The sequence below is a fragment of the Sorex araneus genome, chromosome 4, assembly GCF_027595985.1.
Source record: "Sorex araneus isolate mSorAra2 chromosome 4, mSorAra2.pri, whole genome shotgun sequence".
Lineage (NCBI taxonomy): Eukaryota > Metazoa > Chordata > Mammalia > Eulipotyphla > Soricidae > Sorex > Sorex araneus.
The window spans coordinates 87,313,829-87,336,088 of record NC_073305.1 but is presented as its reverse complement, the minus strand read 5'-3'; the positions used below and the strand labels follow the sequence as shown (position 1 = coordinate 87,336,088).

The following is a 22,260-nucleotide window of genomic DNA, read 5'->3' as shown; positions in this document are numbered from 1 at the left end:
CTTTTTCTGCCCCCTTGTAAGACTTCTTTGCTGGAGAGATAGCATAGTGGGTAGGGCGTTTGCCTTGCACATGGCCAACCTGGGTTTGATTCCCAGCATCCCATATAGTCCCCTGAGCATCGCCAGGAGTAATTCCTGAGTGCCTGAACCAGGAGTAATCCCTGAGTATTGCTCGGTGTGACTCAAAAAGAAGAGAAAAAAAGTGCCATTCAGCTTATGCTCTTTCCTGCACTTGGGTCTAATTCTCTGCCCACCTGTAACTCTGGTCACCAACAGCCTAAAGGACTACACACTGGAACCCTTTTTGTTTACTTATGTATGTAAGTTTGTATGTATGTATGTGTGTATTTTTTTATGGGTTTTGGGCCACACTGGTGTGATTCAAGCACAGGTTCCTCCTGGCTCTGCACCCAGGAATGACTCCTGTCAGTCCTGGGGGGGGGGTGGGGTCAGATGGGGTGCTGGGGAGTGAACTCGGATAGGCTGCGTGCACAGCACGTGCCCTCCCCACTGTACCATTGCTTTAGCTCCGACTCTTTAATTTTTCTGTTTTGATTTTTTTTTTTGGGGGGGTCACACCTGGTGATGCACAGGGGTTATTCCTGGCTTACACACTCAGGAATTACTCCTGGCGGTGCTCAGGGGACCATATGGGATGCTGGGAATCAAACCCAGGTTGGCCTTGTGCAAGGCAAACGCCCTATCTACTGTGCTCTCTCTCCAGCCCCTCTGTTTTGATTTTTAATTTACTTTTCAGGTGCAACTGCATCCAAACTCACTGACCCCAGAGCATTGGATCTGAAGGAAAGGCTGTACTGAGCTGACCGCTGTGTCACTGTGTGTTTTTCTCTTTTCTACCAGATGCAGCCTGTGTCTTGCCATGCAACACAGGATAAATGGGCTTTTTAAAGAAAGGTCATCTTATTTTGCTTCTGTATTTGTGGGGGACTGGAGTGATAGCACAGAGGGTAGGGCGTTTGCCTTGCACACTGACCCAGGTTTGATTCCTCCGTCCCCCTTGGAGAGCCTGGCAAGCTGCCGAGAGTATTCCATCCGCACGGCAGAGCCTGACGTGGCGTATTCGATATGTCAAAAACAGTAGCAACAAGTCTCACAATGGAGACATTACTGGTGCCCGCTCGAGCAAATTGATGAGCGATGGGACGACCGTGCAGCAGTGCTCCGATGGGGGACTGAGAGGAGCAATATAGCAGTGCTGACAGAGCCTCATGGTGGCCCTGCTTGGCACAGTGCTCGGGCACTGTGTGCGCACCATGCAATATTGCTTATGTCTGGTGGAGCTGAAAACAGCCCTGTGGGACTGCCAGGCTCACACCTGGAGGTGCACTGAGGGGGCTGTGTAGTGTATTTTGGGGGAGGGCTGTTTCTTTTTTTGGATTACACCTGGCAGATACTACCCCTGACTCTGTGCCCAGGGCCCACTCCTGGCAGTGCTTGGGGTATCCTGTGGTGCCAATGTGAACCCAGGTCTCCTGTATGCAAAACATGTGCCTAACCCATTGAGCCATCTCTCTGGCCCTCTGATTTTACACATATATGGCCTTTAGAAAAGAAGTATATATCTATATCTATATCTATATATACACACACATATATATAAAATGCAGATGCACTGAGACTCTCCATCAGCCATGCCATAGTAGGTCGAGCACTGGCTGCATTGATTTGTAGTCTTCCTCGGCCATGGTTTCATTCTGGGAAGGGCCTGTCCCCAACTACTTGCTGTTTGTCAAACCTTGGTCGACATCCCCTAGTGGCACGGCAGCTTTGTATCCAGGATCCTCAGAAATGCCTTTCCTGTTTTTTGGGGGCTTCGAAGCTCAGGGCTTATTCCCAGCTCTCTGCTCAGGGGTTGCTTGTGGTGGGGTTCTGGGGTCAGACCATGGAGTGCCGGAGATCGAACCCATGTCGGCCTCATGCAAGCGCCTTCCTGCTGCGCCATTTCTCCAACCCCAAAGCACCTTTCTTGAAAAGTCCGGCTCCAGAGGGTTTGGTTTCTGCTGTTAGTGTCAGGGGGTGCACCTAGCTGTGGTCAGGGCCGGTCCTGAGCATTTTTGGGGTACTGCTAGGGGTTGGACCCGGGGTTCCTGTGTGAGAAGCTTGTGCTGCAGTCCTTGGTGCCTCCTCCCAGTCCCAGCTTCAAAGACTTTTACAACTATCAGAGGGCTCTTAACAAGTCCTCTCAGCTCCCGTGTCAAGTTTAGATTTTGGAACTGATGAGTATAATAAAGCAAGCAACAGAATTTTATTGCAGCTATCCTGATGTTTTCCTCATAAATTCAGCTTGCAATCTAATTTTAAAAACTGTGACTGTGATAGTTAATAGTTGAATGTTCTTCAGAACCTGATGTGTGTGTGTGTGTGTGTGTGTGTGTGTGTGTGTGTGTGTGTATGTGTTTATTTAGCCTTGCCTAATTCTTAAATCAAGGCAGTTTTTCAAATGAGAAAACCAGAATCCCTAGGCATTGCTTAAAGGCTTACAGGAAGGTCTTGTCCGAGGCCTGCACCCTTCTTGCAGGCACTCAGCGGTCCCTGCCGGCCTCTGGACATCCCAAACGGGAGTTTCGGAAACAAAATGAAAGGCGTCTTTGTTCCGGCAGAAGCACGGAGGGCAGCAGACCTCTCGACAGCATGTCCTGGCCATTCATTTACAGGCGCAGACGTGGGGGGTGAGCCCAGAGCCTGCCCTGGCACTTGAGGCACCCCCCCACCCCCAGAATTGCCCGGGGTTGGTACTGGCACCCAACAATCGCAGCAACAATGTTTTTTTTTTTTTTTTAAAAAAAAAAGGTAGCCTTGGCCTAAATGCACACAGGTGATTTTTTACCAAAAATGCTTCCCCTTCAGAGCTGGAGCCTCGGGAAAGAAGGGTTTAAAGATTTCAATTTAAAAAGAAAAATGAAAAGAAAGAAAGAAAGATGCTTCCTCACCAATGGGCGTGACTTTCAAATGTTTTCCTGTCTGACTGAAATTTTCCTACCCGCTATCCCAGCCGAAAGATGCGAAAGCAATTCGGGGAAGGTCTGAGTCTGGGAGGCAGGGCTGGCGCCCCGAGAACTGGCCTGAGCCGGCTGGGCGGGCACTGCGCTGGGCCCTGTCAGTCGTGCAGCAGAAGGAGACGGGTGCCGGCTGGCCATCGGTGTCACAGTCCACAGTGGCAGGGGACAGCAGGGGGGTGTGGCTGAGCTGCCAGTGTGTGCCCAGGTCTCAGCCCCCCCTTATTTTTCTTTTTGGGTCACACCCAGCAACACACGGGGGTTACTCCTGGCTCATGCACTCAGGAATTACTCTGGCAGTGCTCGGGGGACCGTATGGGATGCTGGGAATTGAACCCAGGTCGGCCTCGTGCAAGGCAAACGCCCTACCCACTGTGCTATCACTCCAGCCCCAGGAATTTATTTTAGACCTCTGGGAAAGCCTCTGTAGGTTGTCATTCTAAGGCCTTGACGAAAAAGTGGAAGTGGGAACTGGAGCTGAAGGTGGGGAGAGACCGTTGCAGAACCTTCGAAGACCTTGTCCTTTTCCTTGTTGGTGTGTCACACGGGGCTGGTCCTCATGCGTGTGTCGCAGGGTCAGTGGGAGAAGGCACCGGAGGATCGTTTGTAGGAAGCGCTCTCCGAACCCTGCCTGGTAGCCAGGAAGCGCTTGCTCAGGTGACCCTGTCCTTCCTGCTGGGTGTCCAGGGGCCGGAAGCCTGGTGTGCAGAGGGGACATACCTTGCCGCTGCTTTGCTACTTCACCCACGTCCTGGGTCTGACTGCCGTCTGGAGCTCAGATTCACGTGCCCCAGCTAGAACAGGGCTTGTGAAATGGCATGGTTTGGTCATGGCTACAGGAGCATGCTCTGTGTCACTGCCTTTGTGCTTGACGCCGGGTGCCTAGTTCAAAGTTTAGTGAAGTGTGTGGTGGGGGGTGGGGTGGTGGTGCTAGGGTGGGGTGGGCGGAAATTGGTGAGTGGGGGATGTGTGGTCCCCAGCTGACCCTGCTACATAATTTAGGGTCCTCCCTTTGCGTATTAGCACATGATCACTTTTAACCTTTCACCTAATGAATCTGCCCTTTAAAATGCTATTAAACTTAATAATGTTTCCTATAAACAGCCTCAGTGCAAGGGAAAATAATTGGAATGACAGTTTTAATGGGCTCGAGTTTCTCAGCCGTCTGTGCTCCCCGAACCCCGCCCGCATAGTGCGGAGAGGCGCTTGCCAGCTGCCTGTTCCCGTCTGAGGTGGAGAGGAGTTGAGACAAGAGTTAGGGAGTGAAGGTTTGGGGTGCCACAGCACCTTTTAAAGCAGAGAAAGAAGTATTCTGTGTTGAAAAGAGGAACTGCTGCTGCATATTTTTTTAAAAATAAGGAATGTGGGTTATCCAACAGTTGATTTAGGGAGTTTAGTGGTTCTGAGACAGCTGAGAGCCAAGTTTCTGAGCACCTTTAGCCAAGGGGTAGGGTTTCAGTGGAATGAATGCTTTTTTTTTTTGGTGCCTCAGACTCATTTCTTGCTGCTTCCCTTTACCTCTTACTATTTTTTTTAATCTTATTTTTTTTGTCCTCTTGCAATTCATTTTCTATTGTCGTTATATATATATTTTTCTTTTTGCGCCACACCCGGCGATGCTCAGGGGTTACTCCTGGCTCTGCACTCAGGAATTACTCCTGGCGGTGCTCAGGGGACCATATGGGATGCTGGGAATCGAACCCGGGTCAGCCGCATGCAAGGCAAACGCCCTACCTGCTGTGCTGTCGCTCTAGCCCTTGTCATTGTATTTTTGTCCATCGCCTGGCCTGTATCGTAAGTCTGCCTTGGGAACAGATATGCTTTTTTTTTGGGGGGGGTTCTGTTTTGGGGTCACATCCAGCAGTGAGTGCTCAGGGCTGACTCCTGGTTCTGTACTCAGGGCTTACTGCTGGTGGATCTTGGGGGACCATTTCTGGTGCTGGGGATTGTGGCTGGGTCAGCCACGTGCAAGGCCAGTGCTCCACCCTCTGTACTGTTTCTCCAGATAAGCTAAATCCAGTCACTGCAGGGCTGGAACCAGAGGCTGCCTGCAGGCTAGAGTGCCTGCCTGCCTTGCACGTGTGATCTCGGCACCGCTCATGTCATCCTGGTACCACAAGAAATGTAAATGGGGGCCATTGGTGGTGGCAGTGTACACTGGTGAAGGGATGGGTGTTGGAATGTTGTATGACTGAACAGCTCTGTAATTGTGTATCTCCCAGTGAATAAAAAAAAAAAAAAAAACAACTCAGTCACTAAACATGAGTTTTAGAAAGAAAAAGAGGAAGTAAGCTTTAGATGCAAACTCCATGGTGAAGGCATTGGGATTGGTCCCTATCCCTGATCATTCTGGATTGCCTTATCTGCCCCTGCTCTGACTTGACAAAATTAATCAATATTTGGGGCGAGTTTGTGGTCCCAGGTAGACATGCACAGGAGAGTGGGAGACTCAGAGGGTCCTGGCGGGAATACTCCCAGATGCCTCAGAGCTCGACGGTCCTCCTCCTCCTCCTCCTCCTCCTCGTTTCAGCTCTCCTGCTGGAGGCAGGCGTCCTGTTACTTCTGTGCCTTGCTTGGTGCCACCTTTTTGCGTCCTTGTGCTTTTTATGGCTTGTTTTGCTGCTGAGCCTGGCCCTCAAGCCTGGAGCTTCGGTGCAGTCTGTGACGGGTGCTTACATCCAGGGCGTGAGCTGCTTGCAGGGAGGCTTGTCGTGCGGCTGGCCACACATTCAAAGTCCTGCTTCAGTGCCGGAGGGACTGCGTCCAACGGGGAGGGTGTTTGCCTTGCACGCAGCCAACCAGGTTCAATCCCCGGCATCCCATATGGTCCCCTGAGCAACGCCAGGAGTAATTCCTGAGTGCAGAGCCAGGAGTAACCCCTGAGCATTGCCTGGTGTGACTCAGAAAGCCAAAAGAAAAAAAAAGTCCTGCTTCAGCAAAGCATATTAACTACAGCATTGTGCACACACACACCTGCATGCATACACGCACACATCCATATAACACATGCACACCCCCCCCCCCAAGGTTTATATTGAGATAAAGTGTAGATTGTTGGAAATGTGATGACAAGCCCCGTGTTTCTCCAAAGAGAAGCAGTTGGGAATTTCCCCTCGTTCTTTGTTCACAGGATCTGAGACAGCAGAGCCACCGTGAGACCCTGTGCAGGACTAGAGGCAGGCAAGATGCTTTGCCTGCCTTAAAAAAAAAAATCAAATCAGTGGGCTTCCTCTTTCAGGAGTTGGGTTAGCGGGTTCTGTGCAGTTGTGTATGTTCTCATAGAGAGCCTGTTTTACTTGGCTGAGCTTAGCAGTGTTCAACATGGGGGATTAAGCCTATGGGAAAGATTCATGAGCTGCCCTGGCTGGCATAAAGGCGGTCTTATTCTATAACACACTTATTTGCATGTTTGGCGTTAGTAACCCCGTAAGGTTGACCCACCGCATTTTACATGTAAATGTGCTTGGGAATGCTTTTCACATAGGCTGAATTGATTTGCGCCCTGGTCTCTAGGATACTGAGACAACCATCTGATGAACAGAGCTAAAAAAGGGGGGGGGGATTTAAATATTTGTTAATAAGTTACAACTCTTATAAATTTTCTTTTTGAATAGGGAGTAGGATTCATTGTCTTGGGGGGTGTCAGGAGAGATTCATGGGGGCAGCTCTGAGACTCTCAGGAATGCGGGACCCACCATTTGTCCAGGGGTCCCCCAGGGAGGATCTGCTGGATTGCACAGCTGATGTGGAATCCAGCGGGGACGAGCTGCTTTCCAAGCCAGGTCCTCAGAACCCTCCGCCTCCAGCTTGGCCAAGGCCTGCTTCTTCCTGATGTGGATCTTCGGCACCTTGAACCTTGAGCTCAGCCCTATGAGGAGCCTCAGCCCCAGGCCCCTTGTCCTGCAGTTTGGTGCAGAGGGACAGAAGGACTTGTCCAGTGTGGATCTTGCTGCCGTGTCCTGGGGCTTTCCAGTGGGATCCGTGTTCTTCTGTGGCATCCTCCACCCAGGGGCAGCTGGAGAGCAGTGAGGGGTGTCCACTGCAGAGAGCTGTCTCCAGGGCCCCTGAGGGCAGCTGGTGCCAGCTGCCACTGTGCCTCCGAGCACCAGGCCCCAGGGGTTTCCAACAGCTTTTTAAATTCTTTAATTCCTTGGGTAATGATTTCTCATACAAATAAAATCACTTCCCAGTGGATAAAGGAATGGGAGGAGCTCGCAGAGGGCTGGTACCCAGCACGCAGGGATGCGGCCAAAGGAGAGGGTGTTTACCTTACGTATTTCTCAACTGTTTCAGTTTTGTAAAGGTGCATTTCTCTTTTGGCATTAAACAAAAAAATCTACTTACAAAGAAAGTTCCAGGCGCCAGGAGGTAATACAGTGGTTTGAACAAATATCTGTCCATGACCCACCCGGATGGTTTCCACAGGTGTCACTGCTTGATGTAGGCCTCGTCTTGAGGCCCTTACCACCACAGGGCTAGTGTGGGGACCATCTCTGCCCCCCTCTGCCACCATGTCCCCAGCACTATAGGGCCCACGCAGCATCTTGTCCTCAGACCCTTGTATTGAACCAGTGACCCAGGTGGCTGAGAATTGCACAGGGCCCTGGGTCCTCCTGAGCCCCTGGCCCCTGGCCCTGTACCAGATATACCAATTTTATAAGGGATAGGGAACAGGTTCAGAGACAGCACCCTGGGAAGGCCGGGGAGGACCCGGTTCTGCACAAGTGGCTCTCAGACTTGGCTGCCTAACAACATGCTGATGTCTCCAAGGGTCAGGTTCAGTTGGCCGATGCTGGCCCCGGGCACTGAGCTTGTCACAGCTCCCCCAGGGACTCGGACGCTGGCCTTGAGCAGCAGCCTGCTGCAAGTTGGCTGATAAAGTGTCGTAGGAAGGGACTCTCCAGCCACTCGAAGGAGACTCCCGTGGACCAGGCACAGGGGATGGGGTCGGTGGACTGTGGAGGCAGGTCAACCCAAAGCCCACAGATGCCCAGTCCCCTCCAAGTGTGGTTTCTGAACACATGAACCCCAGTAAGATATTTGTGCTCAGGGCAGGGTCTGGTGCCTGGAAAACATGTTCTCGTTAGCCACCCGCCTGCCTTTCTGCCTCCTCCCATTTGTCCCATCTCCTCCATCCTCCTCAGATCTCCACAAGGATTTCAGCCGTGATGGTATGGGGGGTGGCGATCCCTGAAAGAGTCCCTGGCAAGCCACACATGGGGCTCAGGGGATAGACCCTTTGGCTGGACAGGCAGCAGCAGTGGTGGGTCTGGGTGTGGCTGGCAGTGGAGGTCTCTTCTGGTGGCTTCACAGCCGGACGGGGCTCCAGGAGTCTGTGGGTGATGGAGAGAGGTGGGAGGTGGGCAGGGGTGGAGGCAGCGGAGTGAAGCCAGCCTTGTTGTGCCCTGTTGGTTTCTGAGTTCTCTCTATGCTGAGTTTATTCGGAGAAAGAGGCACTTACCTAGTGCTTCTAGGCTGGTTACTTGAGAAGGGAGTGCAGTTAGGGGAGACAGCACAGTCCCAACTTTCCAAGGAGTGAGGCCTGAACAGAACTGTAATTGCTTGTGTGGAAATGTTGATGGGGCAGGGTAAGGGGAAAGTGTGTAATGGTGAAGGTGCTTCCCGAGGAAGAAGAGATCATAACTTGGGAACATTAGGGAAGGCTTCCTGGAGGGGGAGGCCATCGAGCTGGGTTATGAAGGCTGAGTGAGAGTGTTGACTAGTTGAGGTGTTTATATGCAAGTGTGTGAGGGTGTATGTGTAAAATATGTGTGAGAGTGTAGGTGTGAGATAGAATATGTGTATGTGCAAGTATGTGAGAAGAGAAGGTGTGTGTGTGAGAGAGAATGTATGTGTGTGCTGTGTGAGGCAGAATGTGTATATGAGAAGAGTGTATATGTGTGTGTGTAGGTGTGTGCTGTGTGTGAGTGAGAGAATGTGTGAGAAAGAGTGTGTGTGTGAGAAGAGTGATTGTGTATGTGAGTGTGGGGTGTGTTGTGTGTGTGTGTGTGTGTGTGTGTGTGTATGTGTGTATGTTTGGGATAGAGGGAGGATTTGGCCAAATCCCCCCGCGCCCCACCAGTGGACAAGTTAATAGAACCGTTTGACTGAAATAAAACACATCTGTGCTGAAGAAACAGAGGCAGTTGGACTGTCAGGAGCTTTGGGAACACACTGAAAATTTGGACCGGGCTTGTTTTCCGGGGCCTTCTCCTTCCTAGTCCGGTTGGGCGAGCCTGATGGAACATGTCTGAGGCAGTGGCACCCAGCAGCGCGCAGTCACAGCCTGCTGCGAGCAGAGGACACCCCGTGCTGGCAGCCTGAGATCTCGTCTCATTTGCAGGAACACCAAACACTGTGGGGCGAAGTGTCTCTGGAGCCTCGGGCGCAGCCTGAGCCGCCTGTTCCCCCCGGGCGCTGGAGCTGAACGGGGGCCTTTCAGCGGTGCTAACAGCTGGGCTGGTGCCACCCAGACCTAAGTCCCTGTTTTGACAAACAGGGAAACTGAGGCTTTTGGTTGCACTAGCAAGTGGCCGACAGCAAGGCTGGGCCACTCTAGGTCCTGGTCTGTAAGCCACTCTCCTGCAAGCCGTGTTGCCACTGCATGGGTTTGGTCCTTAATAGTCAGCTCGTCTCCATGGTATTATTACTGGTATTATCTTATTTCTGGGGGGGCTTGGGTGCCCCTCCTAGCAGTGCTCAGCCACGGGCCAGGGGTTGAGCATTCAGGGCCCGGGGATGAGGTGCTGCAAGACTGTGGTGCCCAGTGTCGTGTCAGCTGGGCCACCCTAGTGGTACGTGGTAGCCTCCAGCAGTGCTTGGGACACTGTGGTACCAGAGATCGAGCTGGATTCAGCCATGAGTGAAGCGTGCACCCCATCACCCCTGGATCCTGTGTGTGACACAAACTATCATTTGTTTGCAGAGCCAGCTAGGATTCTGTTTAATTTTTTTTTTTTGCAAGCACCCTACCTGCTGTATTAACTTTCCAGCCCCCTTTAGTTTTAAATTTTGTGTGGGGGGAGGGACTGGGCCACACTCAGCGGTCCTCAGGGTTTACCTCTGGCTCTCCGCTCAGAGGAACTGTGTGCGGTGCTGGGGGTTGAACCTGGGTCAGCAGCATCCAAGACAAATGCCTTAACTTCTTTACTGCCTCTTGCACCTGCCAGTTCAGCTTTCATGAAAAACAAACCAGTCATGTGGGGGCACGTGTCCTGTGGACGGTGGCTGTGAGAGTCGCAGCTGGGACTCTCTGTTTCAGAAGGCCAGGTGTAGATCTTGGGGGCTTCTTTCCAGTCTGCAGGGTGTTAGCTTTTGTCTTGTTTTTTGCTCTTTTGGGCCACACCAGCGACGCCCATGGGTTCCTCCTGGCTCTGCACTCAGGAATTACGCCTGGTGGTTCTCAGGGGACCACCACCGCTGGTTAGCTGCATGCAAGGCAAGTGCCCTCCCTGCTGTACCGTCGCTCCGGCCCACCTGTGCAGTTAACCAGTGCACGACTTCTCAAGGGCCGCGTCGTCACCGCTCAGTTTCTGTCTTCCTGATTGCTAGGTTCCCAGAAAAACATAGTAATCGCTGACTTGGACGGATGACAGAATGGCTGCCAGATTTGTCTTCTTAGCTTGGGAACTCATAGCTGACCACGAACAGTTTGTTTCATCCCATCTGTGGTGACAAGCACTCTAGAAACCTCCCAGGGCCCTGGATTTCTGTGTTTGTTATGGAAAAAAAGTGGTATTAATCCTGCATGCTTTGGTAAAAGCCCTCACGGAGAGGCCCATGAGGCTGAGGTGTGGAGGGGCTGAGCCTGCAGCAGGGGCCGTGGCTCTGCTGGGACAGCACATGCCTCGTAGGTGCCAACCCCCGAGTCCGTTCCCCGACCCTGTGTCTGAGCACGGCTGGGGTGTGCCCTCCTGTCCCTTCAGCACCCCCCAGGCTGGGTATTGAGCCATCAGGCCCTACCAGCACCGCTGGGATGGCGATGGGCTAACCCTGGGGCTGGCAGAAGCTTCCACTGGTGTTTGCTGATGTGACCCAAAAGCTAACTGGGAGTTTTTCCCTTTATTTTACAGGTCACCGCCAAGACTGCCTTCCTATTTATTTTACCTCAGTATAACGTCAGTGTGCCGACAGCAGGTAAGGCCAAATGCTTCTCTCTCTCTCTGTCTCTCTCTGTCTCTGTCTCTCTGTCTCTCTGTCTCTCTGTCTCTGTCTCTGTCTCTGTCTCTGTCTCTGTCTCTCTCTCTCTCTCTCTCTCGTCCTGGTGCCTGGGGAGGACTGGCTGACCGCTTGCTCTGTGCTTATGTTTTCTCTTTGGAGCTTTCCACTCCTCGGCCAACATCCCGCCCGCCCTGGTTGAGACACAGCAGCAGACCACAGCCAGCCCTGGCCTCGGACTCTGCAGCCTTAGGGCCAGGCACGGTGTCCCTCCTTCAGGGGCAGCTCCCAGCGGGTCTCCTTGGTGAGCCAAGGAGGAACTTGCGTGCTGAATCCGTTCTCGTGTGCTTCCTGCTGTGGCCGAGGCGTGTTGCCGTCACCTTTAGGGCGAGGTTCTTATCCCTGTCCGACTCTGCTCACGGTCAGCTGGAGGACACTGGGCAGCAAATCCCTGGTTCCTTGGTCCAGGAGAAGCCTGGCACGTTGTCTGGGTCCCCCAGCTCCCCGAAGTCCCCGTGGCCCCAGGAAGGCGCGTTCCTGGGGGGCTGGCTGGGAGCTGCAGCGAGGAGGTGCTGTGGCCAGCTGATGCTTGGAAACGGGGCTGGTGTTTGCTTGCCCCAAGGCTCTGCCCAGCCCTGGCCATCCTGGAGATTGCCACCGTGGAGCCAAGTGGACCAGCGGCACATTTAGTCTCTCTGCTCCTGTCCTCCTGGATCTCCCTAGACCCAACTCCAAACACAACTTACAGGTCACCTTCTTTAAAAAATGGTTGTTGTTTTTTAAAACTTTTTAATTGAATTGCTGTGAGATAAACCCTTACAAAGTTGTTCATGATTAGATATCAGTCATACCTGTTCCAGTACCCACCCCTCCACCAGTGTATACCTCCCAGCACCCGTCACCAGTGTCCCAGGTTCCCTCCCATCACCCCCCAACCCCCACTCCCTGCCTGCCTCTGTGCCAGGCGCTTCTCTCTCTCTCTCTCTCTCTCTCTCTCTCTCTCTCTCTCTCTCTCTCTCTCTCTCTCCCCCTCCCCCCCTGCCCCTTATGGGCATTATGGTTTGCAATATCGATACTAAAAGGTTATCAAGAATATCCCTTTACATACTTTTAGCCCTCAGGTCTTGCCCAGCGTGATCATTCCCCGCTATTATTGTCAGACTGGTCTCTTCTCAGTCTTACCTACCCTCAGCCCCCCACATGTGGTTAGTCATTGACCAGCCCTCCTAGCCCCTGTTTTCCCTGGCTATGGATATTAGTCTTTTACTATATGTATTTTTAAATACCACAAATGAGTGCAGTCATTCTATATCTGTCTCCTCCTGATTCATTTCACTCAGCATGATATTTTCCATGTCTATTCATTTATAGGCAAATTTCATGACTTCATTTTCCCTAACAACTGCGTAGTATTCCATTGTGTAAATGTGCTATAGTTTTGTGTTTTTTTTTTTTTTTTTTTTTTTTTTTTTTTTTATCCATTCGTCTGTTCTTGCATATTCCGGTTGTTTCCAGATTCTGGCTATGGTGAGTAGTGCTGCAATGAACATAGGAGTGCAGATGGTGTTTCTGCTGTGTGTTTTTAGGCCCCCAGGGTATATTTCCAGAAGTGGTATTGCTGGGTCGAATGGGAGCTCAATTTATAGTTTGAGAAATGTCCGTGTTATTTTCCAAAAAGGCTGGACAAGTTGGCATTCCCACCAGCAATGAAGGAGAGTCCCTTTCTCCCCACATCCATGCCAACACTGATTGCTTTTGTTCAAAAAATTGTGTTTTTTTCAAAAAGCACATACTATAAATTTTGCCTTCTTCTGTTTCTTTTGTTTTAGGGCTACACCCTCAGTGCTCAGGGCTTTCTTCTGACTGGCTCTACTCATACTCAGGAATCACTCTTAGCAGGGGTTTGGGGTACCATATTGGGTACCGGGGATCAAGCTTGTGGCAGTTGTGTGCAAGGCAAGCGCCCTGCCCACTGTATTATGTCTCTGGCCCCCAAATTTTCCCTCTTAACCATTTTTAAATGTGTGGTTCAGTGGCGTTAGGTATTGCCATGTTGTCGCCCTTCTATCCCCACCCTCCATCTCTAGAACTCCTCAGTTTGCAGAACCCAAACTTTGCACCCTGAAACTCTCAATCCCCATGTGCCCATCCTAGGCCCCAGCCGCCACCCTTCTACTTTCTGTCTCTGTGAATTTGACTCTTCCAGGTCCCCCACATCAGTGGAGTTGGCCAATATTTGTCTCTCCGACCCTGGTGAAAATCGATGTTTAATTTTGTTGTCGTTGTTGTTGTTGCTTTGAAGCCACACCCAACAGTGCTGGGGGCTGACTCCTGGCTCTCAGGCATCACTCCTGGTGAGGCTCGGGGGACCCTGTGTGGGGCTGGGGATTGAACCCAGGTTGACTGAATGTGATCTCTCGGGCCCCTTGGTTGAAAGAATTTCCACTCAAGAACCAAGATCAGTGATAGCTGAGTTTTACACATATAATGTTGTTGTAGCCCCAGCCCTATCAGGAACGCCTAGGAATGCCCTTCCTTCCACCAGTGTTCCCAAGTTTCCTCCCACGCCACCCCCCCCCCCCCGCCCCCTCAACCTGCCACTTTGACAGGCAGTTATAAAGTTTGGTGGTTGTAGTTTGGATCTCTTGTTTTCAGTGTTGTTGAGTGTGTGGTTTGGATATTAGCTAAGCTATGACATTCCCCCCCCATTACCCCGTACCCAAGGTCCCTGAGCCCTGCTTCCCCATTACTCCCTTTCTCATCTTCTTTCCTTACCCCCCTTGGCTTCTTTCCTGCTCTGTTCATAAACACCTCTCGAAGTATACTTACTTGGGTGATGCAGGACCTGCTCAAAGGAGATTTGAAGAGCACAGAGAAACACAAGGAGAGAGAAGTCGTGCCTGCTCCCGTCACCTGTCAGAAATAGTGTTAACATTCCAGTCCGGTTACCTTCCGTTCCTGCTGCTCTGTGTGACACACCTTTGCCCCCTGCCGTCCATTATTATTCCAGGCAGAGCCATCTTTGAGGAGCCACAGAGCCTTTCTTGGTAGGGACTGGCACAGGTCATCTATCCAGTCGCTCGCTCTTGACGCCTCCCTCTTTCTTGTCAGCAGCACTGCAGCAATTCTTGTGACTACAGTTTTGTGTATATTCCATTCACTGGAATTTCTGACTGTTTGCCTTCCCCCCCCCCCCTTCTGTTCTTTGGGCCGCACCTGGCCAGCAGTGCTGAGACTGCACCCAGGTGTGTGTCCAGGGGCAGGCCTGGCAGTGCTGGGCACTCTGGTGCTGGGGTTCAAACCCCAGGCCCTGACCTTGGCACATGCTAGTCCAGTGCCTTAGCCTACTTGGTGCTGTCTCTCTGGCCCAATGGTAGTAGTTTTACGGGGTTGGGGCCGGGGCCTTGGACCACACCCAGCAGTGCTCAGGGGTCGCTCCTGGAAGTGAGAGGGGGCCTTCTATGGTGCTGAATATAGAACTAGTGTTGGCCGTGTACAGGCAAGCACCTTCACCCCTGTACTGTCTCTCCAGCCCCTCAGGTATTCACATTTTGGACACTATGCCGTTGCCAAAATCTTTCCTATCACTTAGTTCCTGTGACACACGAATGCTAAGTTTTAAAGAATTTGCTTTGGTAAATTTGAAATGAATAGACTTAAAATAATCAGAATGGCTGTTTATTTGTGTGGGGAGGGATACCCAGTTACCAGCTGCTGGGCTGTGCCTCTGCCCGAGGGTGTGGGGTGTGGGCTGGTCCCCCGGTGCATGCTCACGGACCATGAGGGAGTGGTGTGCTGGTGGCCACGGCTGCTGGGGTGCACATAACCAGGACGGGTCCTCCTCGTGGTGTCGTTTGTAAGCCAGATCATCATCAAAGGGCTGGTTTTTGAATTTGAAACTGCCGGAGAAATTAGCAGCAGCCCAGAGCCCCCCAGAGCGTCTGTCCCCAGAGCCAGGCTAAGCAGCTCAAGCCCAGACTCCACACTGCGCTCAGGATCTGTTTTTTTTCTTCTCTTTTTTTCTTTTTGGGTCACACCCAGCATTGCACAAGGGTTACTCCTGGCTCATGCACTCAGGAATTACCCCTGGCGGTGCTCAGGGGACCATATAGGATGATGGGAATCGAACCTGGGTCGGCCTTGTGCAAGGCAAACACCCTACCCGCTGTGCTATCGCTCCAACCCCTGCGCTCGGAATCTTAGAGCATGAAGCACCCTCATTTGCTTGTTTGGAATCGTGAATCAGGGTCCGAGAGACCTGGTAAAGTGCTCGCCTTAACACAGCTAACCCTTGTTAGCTGTGTTCAGTCCCTTGTGCCGCCTGCTATCCTCTGAGCTTCACCAGGAGTGATCCCTGAGCCCAGAGCCTTGAGCACTGTAGGGTGTAGCCCCAAACCAAAATAAAGAAGCAGATAAGTATTCCAATTAAACAAGTATTGTCTGCCTTGTCCTGGGCGGAAAGGCTTCTTAACCATGCCTGATCTCTGATTCTTGGAGCTCACTCCTGATTGTGCAGGGAGGGGTGATAAATAAGGTAACAGCCGATAGAATTGTGCTCATGGTGAGGAAGGAAATAAACAAGGCTGTGTGACACGTGTGAGTGTGGGAGGCTGTGCTGGTGTCTGGAGGGTTAGTGGCTGGGGCCTGGGCCACCAATATTCCAGAGCCAGGCATCAGCCCGAGCAAAGGTCTCCAATGAGAGACAGAGAGCTTGGCACGAGCGAAGCCTGTGTGCGTGGGGCCCGCTGGGATGGCCACGTTTTTAGGGCTGACTCAACGAAATCTGGACTCGTCCTCCAGGCCTGAAGCCCAGGCCTAGTGAACGGGAAGGCACTTCCCCGTCCATCCTGAGCTGAGCTTTCAGTGACTGCAGAAAGAGAGGGAGAAGCCTGGCTCAGCGGTCCGTCTCTCCCTCACGTCTTGCCACTTGGGGCACTTTGAAATACTGCAAGTCAACGGGCAGGAGAGACAGTGAAGTTGGTGGGAGCCACTCAGCTCTGCGCTCAGCCCCTCAATCGCCAACGCACGACAGTTGTGTTTGGTTCGAGGGCCCCGGAAGGCTCCTGGGAACAGAAACAACAGCTCACGTGGATGGTTCTGCTGAGGTTGTGATTTTAAAAACTGTCCAAACTCTCTCGAAGGCCGGAGGGATTGGGAACAGGTCTTGCTCTCGTGACTTGCTCTGCTCGGTGTTTAAACCATAGGGCTCTCCTCCAGCAGCGACTCTTGATGCCTTTGCTGTTTGTTTCCTCTTGGCTCCCCTGGGCTTTCTCTTGGCGGGGGGGGGGGCTCGCTCCCACTCCCCTAGACCTGTCTCCCCGCATTTCTCCGCGGGCTAAGGCAAGCGAGGGGACTGTGCGGGGGACAGAGGTCCGGGAGCCAGGACAGGCGCATTCCTCACCTCTCCGAGCTCCCAGCCCTGGGGCCTTCAGGCAGCACAGCCCTGACTCTCAGGGGCCGCCCCGTGCATGTTGCTTAGAGACCAGATTCCCCTCTTGGAGGACTTGGGCCCTGTGCTGCTGTGAGGGGCCCTGTCATCAGTGTATGGCGTCTGCAGGGACCCTGCTTCCGAATGAGCTCCTGTGCCTGGGGCTGGAGGGCCGGGCTTTGGCCGGGTCGCTCTGCAGGGACAGAGTTGAACTCGCCAGCTCGCAGTGTGGATTCTGTCGCACACATACAGGGCGAGTTGCAGAGGCAAAGCGCCATTCAGAGAGAGGAGCTGAAGGACGCGAGGAGCGCGGTTTCTTACTCCGAGTGACACTTCCTGGGAGCGGGCCTGCCGCCACGCTGGCATCCCGGCTTCCCTGTAGGTCAGGAGTGATGAGCAGGAAATGTTCCTTGTCACCAGATCCCTGATCCCTTTGCTGCCACTTGCCAGCCCGTTCGGCTTGTAAGACTTGGCCAACGGAAACATAGGACCACCTGTCCAATTTAAATTTCAGAAAAACAGTCTATACTTATTTTTTTTTAGTATATCCTAAATGATGCGTGAGATTGTACATATGCTAGAAAATTATTCTTTGTCTCTCTGAAGTTCATGTTTAACCAGCCATCCTGTGCTATATCTGGCCACTGTATACCCTGCCCAGTTTTGGCAGGAATAAAATGTCAGATTTCTGGTCTTAACATTAGACACTGTGAGTTCTTTCTTTTCTTTTCTTTTCTTTTCTTTTCTTTTCTTTTCTTTTCTCTTCTCTTCTCTTCTCTTCTCTTCTCTTCTCTTCTCTTCTCTTCTCTTCTCTTCTCTTCTCTTCTCTTCTCTTCTGTTCTCTTCTCTCTCTCCCTCCCTCCCTCCCTCCCTCCCTTCTTTCCTTCTTTCATTAAAATATCATAGCATGTTGGGTATTAGGGCCAGAAACTGAGTGACAGTGAATGATAGAGAGAACAGAGGGTTGGTTCTTTCCACAAACAGAGACTGCCGGCCTGCAGGCTTCCCTTGTCTCGGGCAAGTGACCCCAGGGCTCAAGCATTCACAGAGTCTTTGGGACTGTACCCCTCATCTTGGGCACACCATTCAGCCTCCCAGTCTCCATCCCCTGCCTGCAGAATTGAGGGAGAAGGTCCCTTGACTCAGGGGTTTCCAGAAGAACCTAGCTTCTTACACATGGGTAGGGGAGATGTTTCTACCCTATCTAGGGTTGCAGAACAGGTGGGGGTAGGCCTTCTTCTAAAATAAATGTCTTGGCCGGAGTGATTACAGTAGGTAGGGCACTTGCCTTGCACACGGCTGACCAGGGTTCGATCCCTGGTACCCTATATTGTCCCTGAGTACCGCCAAGAGTAATTCCCAAGTACAGAGTCAGGAGTGACCCCCTGAGCATTACTGGGTGTGACCTGCAAGCAAGCAAATTTTAAAAAATAAATAACTAAACATCTTTGATGACTTATTATGAGTGACTGTTGGACCTGTATACCTGTTATCTGTCTGGATGTTGGGGACTGTACAAAAATCTCTCAGGCTTAAGGGTGGGTAGTGGGGGAGTTGAAGAAGGCCCGCCCTAAAGAACTTGGCTGCTTAGACATGCACCATTGGCCATATCTTGGGAACTGGCAAGGCCCGCCATGTCAGACCCGCTTTGGATCTGGGCCTTGGGGGCTGCCTGGCCCATTAGCAGCTGCTTCAGGGCCTTGCAGGAGAAAGCCCCCGCTGGCCTTTTTCTCAAGCCGCTCCTTGAAGGTAAGGCAGAGCAACGTGCACAGATGCTAGTTCCTTCCCGTCTGCCTGCGCTCTTGCCTTTTGGGTTTCCGTGTCAAGCCTTCAGTGGAGGGAGGGGGCGGTCTCCTCGGCTTTCAAGCTGGCACCGTGACTCCCTAAGCGTCAGTCCTGCCTGCCTACCAGTCCGGGGCCAGGCTGTGGTCGTCTGGACATTCCTCCACCCGACAGGGCTTACACTGCAGGGGCCGGGCTGAGTGCGTGTGGCCCGTTTCTGAGGAGGGGTCGAGTGGCAAGGATCAGAGGTGACAAGGCTCTGTCCCCTGGCTGTGCTGGGCCCGGCCCGCTTGGCTCTCTGGCCTCCAGCAGCCATGGGGCATTTTGCAGCTCTGGAGACAAAGGGCAGTGCCCTCCCAGGCCCGTGCCTGGCTGTTGCTCCCATGGCCCCTCTGAGTGGCACGCGGCCCCCTACAAACACCTGCCCACAGATGGTCTGCAGCGCGCTCTGCCGAGGCCTTTGCCCGGGACCCAGGTCATGGGGTTTGTTGGGTTGTTTTTGGGATTCCGGTGCTATCTCGCAAGGGTCACTGGGACGTGAAAGAGTGGAATTAAACCGGGCCCCGTTTTGTAAGGGGACAATAGAAAGTGCTGAGGCAGGTGGGCAGTCACGGTACTGTAGCCAGAGAGTGGAAGCCTCCTTGGATCCGCGATCTGCCCAGCTGCAGGAGCCCAAGACTGGCCCATTCTTCGATCGAGACACCCGGAGGCTGGGGGTAGATGCAAGGGCAGAGGAGCAAGGTACACCGTGTGGCCTGGTGGGCAGAGACACACCGGCAGACAGTGGGCCAGCCCTGGGCGGGTCCTCTTGTGCCATGGAGGCCTTTATCCCAGGTCTCTTTGTTCGTCCACCTGAAAGATAAGTGAGCATGTCTCTGACCACTGACCCAGGGCTTAGCGTTAGCCCTAAAGTTGGATTTTTTTTTTAACTTAGAGAACTGTGATTTACAAAGTTGCTGATAGTTGAGTTTAAGACATGATATTTCAACGCCAATCCCTCCACCAGTGTCCACTTCCCTCCACCAGTGTTCCCAGACGCCCTCCCCAACCCCCATGCCACCCCTACCGCCTGTCTGCTAGACAGGCACCTTACAAAGATTCAGTGGTTGCAGCTTAGATCTCATGTTTTCAGTCATGGAATCTGTGTTTTGGGTCTATGGCTATACCATTTGTGGAGTTGTTTTTTTAATAGGGGTCAGGGGCTGGAGCAATAGCACAGCGGGTAGGGTGTTTGCCTTGCACACAGCCAACCCGGGTTCGAATCCCAGCATCCCATATGGTCCCCCGAGCACCGCCAGGGGTAATTCCTGTGTGCAGAGTCAGAAGTAACCCCTGTGCATTGCCGGGTGTGACCCAAAAAGAAAAAAAAAATAGGGGTCAGCCTAGCAGTGCTTGGGGGAAGGGGTTTGGTGTGGGTCTTGAGACTCGGTGATAGCCACAGGGACGAGGCCTGGCCGCACAGGAGAGGGGCCCTGCATGCCAGGGATCGAGACGTTAGGCGTGTGCTCAGCCAGCTGCGCTATGTCCTCAGCTCCCTTGAATCTTTCATGTTTCAAGTCAGCCGAAACACTAGGTTTACTATCTCACTCTGCTTGGCCAGCCTCACAAGGCTGGAAGGCTTGTGAACAGCAGGCACTTCCTCCTCTGTTCTGCAGGCTGGAACCCCAAGATGAGTGTTGCAGGGCAGGAAAGGAGTTCTTCCAGGTCACACACATCCTGGGTGTCCCTCGGGGGAAGGGGCAGGGGCCTTGGTGGGCATCTCCCATGCTTCTGGGAGGATTGACAATCTCGGGTTCGTGCTTAGCGTCCTCCTGCCAGCATCTTACTGTGCTGTGGTCATAGCTTTGGCCTTTGGCTGCCGGGCGGTAGTGAGAACTGCATATGTGACTGTGAGAAGAAGACAGGAGGTCTGTAGCAGGATTTGCCCCTGTGGCTTAGAAGGGGAGACCGAGGCAGGGAGTCCCTGGACCACGTGCGAGGCAAGTGATAGTGGCAAGAAAGAGTTTCAGTCTGTTCCATTCCTTTTTTCTGGGTTCCTAGGTGAAAAAAATTGACTAATGGCCTTCATTTCACTGTGATTTCTTAGTATCTGTTGGGCTACGGCGGGGGGCGGGGGGGACGCAAGAGAGGCATATGCCTACACGTTGTGGGTCCCCGGCACTGCATTGCAACCGCCTCCCCTGCCCCATCCCACACCAGCAACCAGGGTTGGTCTACAAAAGCAGAGCAGAGCAACAACAAACAAACCCCTGCACCCCACCCACCTTCCATCAGTGCTTCTCAAATTTAAGGGCGCCCCAGAGGCACGGGGAGTCCTGTTAAACTTTCACCACAGTATGAGTACCCAGTCGGTGACACCGTTCCTTTGACACTTCCAGGAGCTACACCTATCCTAACCGGTTTATTTCACTCGCTCCCCGTCCATGCAAACAATGTGGGTTGTTTCCGTTGGTTTCATATTGTCCACACCTTGCTGTAGGACAGAACCTTGTACACAGTGTCTTGAATACGGCAGTTTCCGCATGTAAGAGAAATCCCAGCAGCATCATGGTGTCCTTCAAGGTCAGTTTCATTGTTGTGCAAAGAGTGGGACAGTTTTCTGGCCACAACCAGTGGTGTGGGCATGAGCCTGCTCGAAACAGCCACACAGGACTGCATTGTCATGCAGGTCTTTTGTGGGGCCGGGCTGATCATCTCTCTTTCTTTTTTTTCTTATTGGGTCACATCTAGCAATGCTCAGGGGTTACTCCTGGCTCTGCCCTCAGAAATCACTCCTGGTGGGCTTGGGGGACCATATGGGATGCCAGGGATGGAACCCACATCAGCCACGTGCAAGGCAAACGCCCTACCCGCTGTGCCATCGCTCCGGCCCTGAGCATCTCTTTAAAGTGCAAGGGCTGGCTGCTTCCGTGACCGGCTGCTCCTGTGCTTTGCCTGTTCTTCTGTTGGGTATTTGATCTTTCTGGCCTCAAATTCCCAGCACCCTTATGTTCATCGTCAAGATTAGGCCTTTCCTTATTATCTGCATTGTAAATATTTTCTCCATGATGGTCATTTTTCCTCTGATGTTGCTTCCAGTGGTCTTTTCATATCTAGCTACTGTCAAAGAGTTAAAGTAATGTGAGAGCAGCATTGCCCCTAAGCATAGACACCACTGGAAAGTCAGTTTTATGACTCCAGTTTTCACAGTTTTTATGACTCCGTTTCACAGGGGCTGGGGGAGGCAGGTGGTGGCTGGGCATGAGGGCGGGACGAAGCAGCTCGAAGGGCGGGACGAAAGCAGAGTCCCGCTTTCTGAAGACTGGTGACTTGGGATGAAGGTGAACCCCTGCTGCCCGGTGCCTGCATGTGAAGGAGTCTGGACACCGGAGGGAGTGGCCACGGCGAGCAGCTTCCGGGTAGCCTGGACTGGGTGGGAAGGGTCGGAATGGGTTGAGGCAGACGGAAAAAGCTGCCCACGGATGACCTGGGAGGAAACAGGGAACCACCTGTCAGTCATAAGGAACAAGAAGGACGTCAGTGGGAGCATTGCTTGTGACAGGGGCAGCTACCAACGACGGCCACCACGTCTCTACAGGTTCTTATTATTTGGCCTTTCCAATGCTGGAGTTGGATGGAAAGGGGTGGGAAGGCCATTACTGAAGGTGCTGTCGAAGTCCCAAGGATTCCTATTAGATAGGGCAGCTGGATGTTCCACCTCACCCCCCACCCCCACCCCTCACAGCCCCAACCCGAGGGGAGGGGAGGTGTGAGAAGATGACTCAGAATATTGGGGTTGGAGAGGGGCCAGGGGTCATCTTAGGCTGGAGGTTGCAAATTGGTGGCCCGTGGTCGGAGTTGGCCGGCAGATGTGTTTTCTTTGGCAGATTGGTATTG

At 52.6% G+C, this 22,260-nt stretch overlaps 1 protein-coding gene across 1 annotated transcript in view; it reads left to right on the top strand.

The window, feature by feature from the left end:
- Positions 1-22,260, top strand: part of TRAM2 (translocation associated membrane protein 2) — a 73,555-nt gene that overhangs the window by 32,909 nt on the left and 18,386 nt on the right. The window contains exon 2 of the mRNA XM_004605855.3: positions 11,090-11,153. Coding sequence (XP_004605912.1) covers positions 11,090-11,153 — 64 coding nt within the window. The remainder of the gene's footprint in view (positions 1-11,089; positions 11,154-22,260) is intronic.